At 37.9% G+C, this 11,492-nt stretch overlaps 1 protein-coding gene across 1 annotated transcript; it reads left to right on the plus strand.

Moving 5' to 3' along the window:
* The first annotated feature begins 8,410 nt into the window (after nucleotides 1-8,410).
* Nucleotides 8,411-10,520, plus strand: LOC130910842 (proline-rich protein 15). Its single transcript, XM_057828428.1, has 2 exons — nucleotides 8,411-8,697; nucleotides 9,575-10,520. Exon 2 carries the CDS (start codon nucleotides 9,593-9,595, stop codon nucleotides 9,956-9,958), a length of 366 nt encoding a protein of 121 aa, XP_057684411.1. The 5' UTR covers nucleotides 8,411-8,697; nucleotides 9,575-9,592; the 3' UTR covers nucleotides 9,959-10,520.
* The last annotated feature ends 972 nt before the right edge of the window (nucleotides 10,521-11,492 follow it).

Genomic DNA, 11,492 nt, shown 5'->3' on the forward strand with positions numbered 1-11,492 from the left:
ACACTGTTGTACCCTCAGACTGCAGGACAGCTTGAACTTGTTTGGATGTTAGTCAAGGTTCTTTATCCACCATCTGCACAATCTTTTGTTGAAATCTCTCGTCAATTTTTCTTTTCCGTCCACATCTAGGGAGGTTAGCCACAGTCCATTGGCTTTACAATTATTGATGACACTGCGCATGGTAGACACAGGAACATTCAGGTCTTTGGAGATGGACTTGTAACCTTGAGATTGCCCATGCTTCCTCACAATTTTGCTTCTCAAGTCCTCAGACAGTTCTTTGGTCTTCTTTCTTTTCTCCATACTCAATGTTGTACACACAAGGACACAGGACAGAGGTTGAGTCAACTTTAATCCATTTTAACTGGCTGCAATTGTGATTTAGTTATTGTCACCACCTGTTATGTGCCACATGTAAGTAACAGGTGCTGTTAATTACACAAATTAGAGAAGCATGATTTTTCAAAGGGTGCCAATACTTTTGTCTGGCCCATTTTTGGAGTTTTGTGTAAAATGATAATGATTTAATTTGTTTTTATTCTCTTTTGTGTTTTTTCATTGCAAGCAAAATAAATGAAGATATATCAACCAAAGCATTTCTAATTGCAATCATTTTTTGGGGAGAAATTGAGCAATAACTGACAGAATTGCAGGGGTGTCAATACTTTTGGCCAGCACTGTATAATGCCTGACCCCAGAAATAATGACCAGAAAATTTAGATTTTATAAAATTTGAAAGCTTTATGTGGTCCTTAACGATTTGCATATATGTTCTCTGATCATAAACTATACATTAAGAATGGCATGCAGTTCTTATGGTAAAACAAATATAACTAAAGTGAGATTGAACACAATAAGGTTTTAAAGTTTTTTTTTACTGCAATGATGTCCAGAAACGCTTGTATCAAATGTGATACATTTGGCAATGTAAGGTTAAAACTGAGGGGGGCAGGAAAAGAAGGAAAAACCCCCATCTAGAATTACTGGAAAGACTGTTTTAAATTGCTATTTTGTCATCTTAAATAGAAAGACATCTCACAATTGGAGCGCAAAAGTCCACAAAGCTGTACCACCTCTCACATTTTCCTTTATAAATACCCATAATTCAATTCCAATGTAGTCTGATCCTATCAGCCATTCATTTTGTGTACAATTGCATGTGAAAATCACTCCCATGTGAAAGAGGAGAAGCCTCATCAAAGTGGTGCCCACATTGTGTGGTAGCTTTATGTGGAGGGTGTGGACACTCACTTTGCAACTAATCCACAGTCTCATCCAAACTTGATGATACAAAATTAAACACCGTGATAAGGTACATGGGTGTGTATAGCTTGTCTGAACATTTAAAGGTGTAGTCATGCTTAATGCCAAATTGAAATGTGAGAGAAAAGCTACTCATATTGTACTGTATAAACAAAGTAAGTGGTGTCTGTGTAACATCACAAACTTCAGAAATGCACAATGAAAACTATCAAAATGACGCAATCTTCTAAGTAAACAAAAACGTACGAAGCAATACACTGAAACTAAATGGAGGATCATCTCCACCTAAAGATATAGACAATCTATAAAGAGTTATTTTTTTTAAATGGTTGAGTATTGTGTAAGGGAAATCTTTTTTAATGGGCCTACGTAGTGTACTTGGCCTGAAAAAAAGGGCTACTTGAAAATCACAACACCTCATAGTCACAGCAGGCACTTCCTTAGAGGTGTTTTGCAAGCTGACTCTACCAGTCAGACTGGCTGCCTTGTGCTCTCGTTCCCATAGCGCGCACACCTCGGTTCAACCTGTTGTTCAATTCCACCACAGTGGCCTTTTTCGTGTATCAGTTTGACAGTGACTAACTTGGCTCGTACACACACGTGGCGTGCAGGTGAGGACAGGTCATTGGTGTTGTCTCATTAAGGCTGAGGTCTGTTTTACTTACGAAAGTGTGGAAGATAGAGAATTGGTGGGGGGAAAAAAGCCAAAATCCAGATATTAAATAAGAGGGCGGGTAGTGGATTATCATGTTTCATTGACGGAAATAAATGCCCAATCCATTTTGACTGGGACAGGCTGGCAGCAATTGTTCATTTAATCAGTGGCGGACTTGGCAATTTTGGGGCCTAAGGCGAACATATCCAGGGGCCCTCTTCATGGGTTAGGGGTTAAAAAGGTGAGAAGGGTGTGGAGGAAATATGTTCTGGTACACTAGGGCTGTCCTAAACGACAAATTTTATCCTGATTAGTCAGCCGATTAGTTTTACGATTAATCGACTACCATAATTTTCACACTATAAGGCACACCAGACTATAAGCCGCCACCCACGAAATTTGGGACGAAAACAGCATTTATTAAAAGATTAGCCGCATTGGACTATAAACCGCAGCTGTCTTCACTGTATTATGGGATATTTACACCAAAATATATTAACCGGTAACACCTTATTTGACAGCGGCATCATACGACTCTCATCAGACCAAATGAACCACCATGAAGCTTTGAACCAATTGGCTGCAAAGCTTCAAGAAGCTTCATTTGACAGCGGCATCATACGGCTGTCATCAGACCAAATGAAGCACCATGAAGCTTTGAACCAATTGGCTGCAAAGCTTTAAGAAGCTTCATTTGGTTTGATGACAGCCGTATAATGCCGCTGTCAAATAAGGTGTTACCGGTGAAGCTTTGAACAATGAAGCTTTGAACCAATTGGCTGCAAAGCTTCAAGAAGCTCCATTTGGCCATCACTGCTCCTTTGGGGGAGACAGTGTACCTCTGCTGCCACCTGCTGTACAAACTGTTGTTGTCCAATATACCTCCTAGCATGCAGTGCAGCGCAACGGATGTAAATAACAATCGAAATTCATTTTCTGTGCTAATTATTTCTTCAGTTACTGTTCCACTTGTTTCATTAATTGCTAGTTATAGTATTTGGTAACACTTTATATGACAGTGGTGCCATAAGACTGTCATAATTATGGCATGACACTGTCATGAGCATCAATGAATGCTCATAAAAGATGTCATTTAGTGTTATCCGGCAAATTATCTCACTTTTGATTGGATGTAAAAGTTCCAAGCTGGACACAAATGGAGTTGGTGACATAATTTGCCGGATGCCACTTAATGACATGTGTCCAAAGCATTTGGTAAAGCCCATGATGGTGTCATGTCATAATTATGATGGTCTTATGACAGTCTTATAACGCCGTTGTCAAATAAAGTGTTACCTATTAACCCAAATAAATCAACAAATAAGCCGCACTGGACTATAAACCGCAGGATTCAAAATGAAGGGAAAAAGTAGCGGCTTATAGTCCGAAAATTACGGTAACCATTTTTTTATTTATTTATTTTTTTTACTAATTTAGCAATTAAAGTTTTTGTTGACTCTTATTAATTCACAAAAGTATTTTGGAAGACTTAAATTCTTTATTAAAGTACAAATAATCATGTAAATAACAATAATTAATCACAAATAAACAATGAGGTTAAATGCTGATAGCATTTACAAAAGAATGGAAGGTAAACAGATTCAGAACATTGACTTTGCCTTTCCAAAATTATTCAAAAATATTCTTTAAAAAAATTCTAGCAATTTTATTATAGTATACTACTATATATAATAGTAGTATAATAATTATAATAATTATTCATTGCCAATCATATTTGTCATGAAGTGTCATTTGAAAGCTATTCTTATTCTGTATTATTTTTATTCAACATATTATAATATTAATTCTGAAGTATGTGGGATTAACTCCAGAAATCATTATTTATATGACGAGCATGACGTGCTTTTGCTGTTAACCAGCTGTTGAGTGTTATTGTATGACTGATTGGAACTGTACTACATTGTTTCGCCACAGGGTGTGCTGTCGTGTATTTTATATTCGGTGTGAAGAAGAAGAAAATTAAAAGAGGCATTAGAGGGCCGAGGCCTGTTCTCAACTTCCCTCACTGCACTTTGGCTCTCATTGAGAGCACGTTCGCTCATGTGTTCGAAATAAACGACGTGCAAAGTAGCAAGTGAGCTGTAAAAATAGTGAGCATAGTGGTGTGAAAATTGCGGGAGAGCTAAGTGAAGCTAACGAACAGCTAAGCGATGCTAAACGGCGCTAAATGAAGCTAAGCGACTGATACTGTGTCTGTCGTCGTGGAACAGTCCATTGTAGTGCTTGTGGGGGGAGGGGGGATGATATAAATGCAGCATTCAAATGGCTTTCTTTTTTGTTTTGTTATTTGTTTGTTTGTTTGTTTGGTATGCTGACATAATTATACATGACGAATAGTTGGGGGTGCTGCTGGCTCCGGTGGTCCAAGCCGTTGCTTGTTGGGGCAAGGGCAGCTGGTTGGGGGTCCCCTACTGGGGTTGGGGCCTAAGGCGATCGTCTACTTCGCCTGAATAGTAGATCCGCCTATGCATTTAATGTCAGCAAATCTGTTACACATGGTGAAAAAAGTACCCTAAAAAGAAAGGACAATACTGTGAAATAGCAAAAAGTAGAATAATGTAAAATGGGAAAATGTTCTTTTCCTGTATTAATTACAATGAAGTAAATTGATGAATCGGAAAAACTTTTAAAAACCTTTTAACTTAAAAAAGAAAACAATAAAACCCCTTAGACCTACAAATTAACAACATTATTCCAGGAAATCCAAACTATATAATGTACTTCAGAGTTTTTTATTTTTTACCAAAATCATGGTCGTAAAAATGCTGTAATTATACTGTGACTTACTATAAGAAAAAAAATAAATCCATGATTAGCAGTTCAAATGTAGCACATTTTACAGTAATTTGTTGAATGTAAGAGTAAACATTTTAGTTTCCCCATTTTTTCATGGTAATGTACTGTATTATATACAGTCCCTGACAAAAGTCTTGTCGCTTATCCATTTTATAGAAACAATTGCTAATAACCTGACTTTTAATTATTCAGTTGGTTTCAGAAATGGTTCATATGAAAGCTAAGACCCTCCCAAATGATGTTGAATGTACAAAAATAAATCTTTTTTCAGTGAAACAAATATATCATTTAATGAAGACATTAAGGTCAAATTTTGGCAAGACAAAAGTTTTGTCCCCTACAGAAAGGAGTGTGAAAATTGAACAAAATATGTACTTCAAATACAAAAATATGTTACATAACATAAGCGAATTAAGTAGTGGTGCTGTGAGATCCAAATTTAGCTGCCTCTTACATTCCTAACCATAAAAAGGGACAAATTCTGCAGCAGGATGGTGCTCCATCGCATACTTTAATCTCTATCTCAAAGTTCCTCAAGGCAAACAAGATCAAGATCCTCCAGGACTGGCCAGCCCAGTCACCAGACATGAACATCATTGAGCATGTCTGTTGTAGGATGAAAGAGGAAGCATGGAAGACGAAACCCAAGAATGTTGATGAACTCTGGGAGGCATGCAAGATTGCTTTCTTTGATGTTCCTGATGACTTCATCAATAAATTGTGAGAATTCCTTGCCGAAGCCAATAGAAGTCATACAAAATATTGAATTTGGATCTCACAGCAACACTACTTAATTCGCTTATGTTATGTAACATATTTTTGTGTTTGAAATAATTGTTTTTGTTTAATTTTGGAATGGAATGGAATTTTGTTGTCATCATCATCGGTATCATTGACAATCATTGACAATTACAAAATGTGATATGATTTGCCCGAAGGACCCGAAGAAGAAGACAAAGGCGGACGAGATGAAGCATATGCTTATCAGTTTCCCGTTCCCCATACAACCGAAGACGCACATTCAGGCATGGAACATACATCAAAACTGTACAATAACACAATCAACAATCTGGGTTTAGTAACTTAGCGTCCAGTCAAGCAGCTCGATTAATTTCGGGGCGTACAAGGTTATGGCTCAGTCATGTCCCTGACATTTTTGCATCTGTTTGCTGTGGAACATTTTGTTGTGGCTATGTGTGTGGCAAAAGTGATTATGTGTTATCACAGCTGGTGTGAGCAGCGACTCAAACGAGCAAAAAAAACCATCAGAAAAGTCGCTAGATTTGTCGCTAATCACTTTTGTAAAGACACACATAGAGGACAACTTAAAAACGTTCCCTTACCTGGCAGATAAACAGTATGTGAAGGTTTACATCTCAGGAGGAGGGCTATACCAAGGTTTGTGTTACTTTCAATTGCCACTGTAAGCTTTAATCTTCAGATCTTGCGTCTTGACAAGGATCCTGCAATCCGAGACCCAGGTGTTGGCTATTTTCCCAGCTTTCTTGAGTTGACGTGCTTTTCTTGCAATTTAGGCATTTCGGCGGGTCAAGTTGTCATTCAAAAAAATCTTCGACCCTTTCAAGTGGCGGCGCTGGTTAAGCAGGGCAGTCTTGGTCTTGTGGTCTGCCAGCTTCATGAGCACCGACGCCGGTCCTCTCCCCCCAGATGGGAGCAGAAAGCAGCGACGGATGTCCTGCGGTTCCATGTTTATTCCATACTCTTTCAGCTTAGCAATTGCCACTGTGTCAACTGAGCTAGGCGCCAGTTGTAATCCAGAAATGATGAGCTCATTTGCGAGTCGGCACTGGTCGAGATCGTCAGCCAAAATTTCCAGCCTCTTGATGCGAACATCTCTCTCCTCGACCGCCTGCTTGAGTTTCTCGTTTTCAGCGCGAATTGACTGGAGCTCTCTGACGATTTCTTGATTCTGGTTTTGAATCAAGCCAGTCAAGGAGACCTCCGACTTCTGTATGGAGGATTTTATTTCTTCCAAGTCTCCATGTTTCAAATTCTTTGGAGCCATACTGGGAGTCGAGCTTGCTGGCTCTGAGCGCTTATCGGTCAAGATAAGCGAGTGCTTCAGGAGCTAAGAGTGCGACTGTACACGGTGAAGTCTGTACACGGAATTTTCACACTACTTTCTGTAGGCAACAAAACTTTTGTCTTGCCAAAATTTGACCTTTATGTCTTCATTAAATGATAAATCTTTTTTCAATGAAACAATATATTTTTGTACATTCAACATCATTTGGGAGGGTCTTAGCTTTCATATGAGTCATTTCTGAAACCAATTGAATAATTAAAAGTCAGGTTATTCGCAATTGTTTCGACAAAATGGAAAAGCGACAAGACTTTTGTCAGGGACTAGATATTTTAAACAGTGTAGTTTGTCAGTTGGTGTTCTACTTAAAAAAAAAAACTTGGCAGAAAGCAGTATACCATAAACTAAGAATGAACACATTACAAATATCCATGATTACCAGTTAAAATGTAGCACATTTTACAGTAGTTTGTTGAATGAAAGAGTAAACATTTTAGAGTTTCCCCATTTTTTCTTGGATTGTACTGTATGTATATTTTAAACATGTGTAGTATGGCACTCGGTGTTCTACTTAAAAAAACTTGGCAGAAAGCAATGTACCACAAACTAAGAATGAACCTGCTCCACTTGTGTATACTTTTTATTACCTTTAATTACTGGAAAGTGACTGTACTGACAGATTTTTCAAATATTTTACTATCGGTGAGTTTCTGTTGGAAAATTTTTGGGTAACACTTTATAATAACTATCCGTTTTACTAGTTAATAGATCATTAGTAAACTGTTGATAAATGATTTATTGTTGATTTGTAAAGTACTTGTTAACAGTTTGTTAAGCATTTACAGGGTTTTCTTAACCTGAAACAGTTTGTGTAGAAACGTTTTTGTGTGTAATGTTGGGCATTTCTATCTTTTCAGGTTAAGAAATGCCATTCACTTCAAAAGAAAAGGCATTTTGATAAGGCATTTTGCAGGCAGCGCTCATGTTGCACATTTAGTAAAATCTGCCATAGAACCAACAAATATTTGTACTTTTCTTTGAATATTTAACCAATAAAACTTATGACCTTCAACATAAAGTGTATATAGTTTTATTAAGATCCATCAACTAGCATGGGCATTTAGAATGGGGTCAACCATATTGGAACACCCTGTAAATGCTTAACAAACTGTTAACAAATACTTTACAAATCAATAATAAATCATTTATCAACAGTTTACTAATGATCTATTAACTAGTAAAACGTATAGTTATTATAAAGTGTTACCAATTTTTGTTTTGGAGTATTACAGACAAGCCAAATGGTTGGTCTTGGTTTAATATATTAACAAAAAAAAACATACTATTGTATCAAGTTAACAAAGGTATCATGTGCATTACATCGTCTGTAGTTTACTCACTTCATTTCTTCTTAACCACTTTCGGTGACACACACAAACAAAGAACGTCTGTCAATGCAGGGTTGGGTCAAACAAGTACAATACAAAGGATTTCTTTTTTTAATCCGTCACCAAGAAGATTCATAATAAAATCCCATCGGGTGAGTTGCCCGGCAACGACTAACCCCGCCCATGGGACACAGCACTTTAACATAGGTGGGGCTCATGTGATCGTCTCGGCGCTGTCAGCCAATCGGGAGCGAGCACAGGTGCGACGAGGTGAGAGTTTCGGAGACGTAAACCTGCTGGTTCAGTCGGTGGAAAGCGACACCGCTTATGACATTTCATGTCAACGTTTTGGAGCAATTCACAAGGAAGGGTTGACACATTTAACCGGATTTACTGAGCGGGGGGGACAAAAATTTGTGCAAATCTTGTTATAATTTACAAGTTGCTGTCATTGTTGTTTTAAAGTAGTTTGTCATTTTTCATCGTGGTTTTGGTCATCACAAGACTAGTCATATCCTGCTTCTCCTCAAGTAAGTGCTTCTTTTTTTGACACATCCTCATGTAAATCTCAGTTTCAGTTTGTTTTTTTCTTCACAACTCATGGAACCAGTTTTTCAAAGAATGTTTTCCGAGATTAGGACATTAGAAGTCCCGTGATTGATGGAAAGGGAGCAATGAATTAGCTTGGAAGACAAATAATGAAGTCTGTTTAGCTAAATCGATGTTTCTTAATTTTTTTTTTGTATACGTTGCAGCGAGAAATATTTTTTAAAAAATGAACAATAAGTGGATACGCAGGTTAGTTGCCATTTCGTGGAAGCTCATTTTAATTGTTGTGAATCATACGTCGCTGTCAGATCAGTACAGATGAATTGAAAAAGTCAATTTTTTGGAAATGATCCATGTTTGATGGAGAAAGACGTCCAATCTATTTGAACTGGGAGAGGCTGGGAGCGATAAAGTACATTAATATTAAAAGATAAACCATGTTCTGATTTTCTCATTTCTGTCTGTTGAACCAAAGCTTTTAAAACTTGAAAATATCGACATATAAATTTATCAAAAATAACTGATTTATGAAAAATAAGCACTAATGAACTTATTTTTTCCCCCATTATCGTGGAAGATTTTTATGTATGTCATAATAGCAACCAAGTTCCTTCACTGTTATGCCAAAAACATTCAAACAAGATTTAATTTGATGTTTTCAATATAAATGTTCTTCTTTGACTAACTAGCACAGCACATACCTTGTGAATATGTCAATCTATGTCTTGACAGCCGCCCCATTTCGAATGGATTGGACGTCTATCACCGTTAAGGGAAACTAATGTTAATTTTAAGCATGCATTAACACATTTTAGACCCTCTACAATCATAATTCACGTTCCGACTTGTCTTGTCCAGGTTCTTCCAAGATTAAAAATGACAGAGAAGGCCAAATGGTGGAAGGCCTTCCTGCCAAAGAAGAAGGCGGGCAGTTCCAAAGACTCCAATTCCCCTCACACATACGGAGCAGACTTTGACCCTTTTGCACAAGACAAGTCCAAAGAGTCCAAAAGCACCAGCGATCAGTCTGTCCCCCAACAAGAGACCAACAATAGCCTCTTCAGCGACGAAACCTACGACGACTCCCACATGGATTCGCTTTTCAACGAGCAGACTTGCCGCAGAAATATGAAAGTGTCCCGTTCGGGCAGGTTTAAGCAGAAGATGAGGGGCCGGATTGCTATTCCCTTTGAGGAGAAAGGCACAGAGAATGTGGCGCCGGCTAAAGATGACATTCGGTGATGGTAGGCCAACAAATGACTTTATGAAAGCAAGGAAAAGGTTTCCTTCACTTGAGGTTCTGATGGTGAGAAGGAAGATGACAAGGAGCGGGGAAGACCAGAGCGTCAGGAGAAAGAAGAAACCGAGCCCATTGAGTGAGAAGATTGTCTTCTTTATGTAAAATATGTGATAATAACGTGGATATGTTTAAAATGAAGGACGTGCCTTCCGGAAAAATGCTTTCATTTAATAGAAAGCCTTGAGGGATGTTTAAGTTTGATTTTATGAGAAAACAAATGCCTTTCGTTTGTTTTTATTGAAGGATGAGAATGCAGAAAAATGTCAACATTGGTTTTTGAACAAAAGTGTGGACAAATGATTTTTTAAAAAATGTTTATGCTGTGTTTAGATCACATGTGAATATTGAAATGAAGTTACTATATGAGCAATAAATCGAATTGTTGCTATCACTTAGTTTTTGAGGTTTTTTTTTTTTTTCCATCCTTAAACGGACAGACAATTGACTATATTTGAACATAGTTGCTTGAATTTAAGTATGCAAATGGGTAATTTATTAGACATGATCAGGGCCAGTCCTGGGCATAAGCGAGCTGGGCGGTTGCCTAGGACGCCATCTAGTGGTGGGGCTGCCAAATTGCTTTGAGGATAAAAAAAATCCCGATTACAAAATTTGTCACGCAACGCTTCCAGAACGTTTTATAACATATGAAGTACATTTAAATTACCTACTATACACATAAAAAATATTTTCCCTTTCCAACCTGGATTGTATTAGCCACCAGCAATTTGGTGGCACATTTGAGGCAGGGAGGAACAGTCCACGTTTACAGTATCTGAGCAGATCCATTTCATGAAAATGGACAAATAATGGCAGGTTATTAAATTAACGGTCATTCAAACTAACGGTTTCAAAACGAAACTAAAATGATCACATAACAAATCAAATAGCATAATAAGCAGTTAATGAAATAACTGGAACACTAATTAAATAATTAGAAAACATGAAGTTTAAATGCTATTTACATTTGTAGTGCTGCAATGCATGCTGAGAGGCATGTTGTATGACAACCGCATTGACAGCAGGTGGCAGCAGAGGTTGTCTGTCTCTCCCAAGGGAAGTAAGAGATTACATTGAGCAGTGAGAGCCAAAAGAAGCTTCTTGAAGCAATGAAGCTTTGCAGCACAGCAATTGATTCAAAACTTCATGGTGGTTTATTTTTTTCTATGGCGCTATACAATGGTTTGGCGAAATATAAAATGTATTTTTAAAAATGTATTGGTTTTTTTGGGGTGGGTGGGGAACCTAGTCACCCAGGGCCAAGCCTGCCTATGATAATGGAGAAAATAAAGTTTAAACACAAAAAATGACTCCAAACGTATGTGGCCAGCTTCTCCCGGTTCAAATGGACTGGGCCAGTGGTTCTTAACCTAGGGTCGATCAAACCCCAGGGGTTCGGTGAGTGAGTCTAAGGGGTTCGGCGAAGGTAAAGAAACGCAAAGCCCTATTTTGGTACGCTGATTAAATCAAGACAAA

This window comes from Corythoichthys intestinalis, chromosome 22 (assembly GCF_030265065.1).
Source record: "Corythoichthys intestinalis isolate RoL2023-P3 chromosome 22, ASM3026506v1, whole genome shotgun sequence".
Classification (NCBI taxonomy): domain Eukaryota; kingdom Metazoa; phylum Chordata; class Actinopteri; order Syngnathiformes; family Syngnathidae; genus Corythoichthys; species Corythoichthys intestinalis.

Bases quoted from the DNA above. Each gene is read 5' to 3' on its own strand.
- LOC130910842 (XM_057828428.1), top strand. From the start codon at position 9,593: ATGACAGAGAAGGCCAAATGGTGGAAGGCCTTCCTGCCAAAGAAGAAG.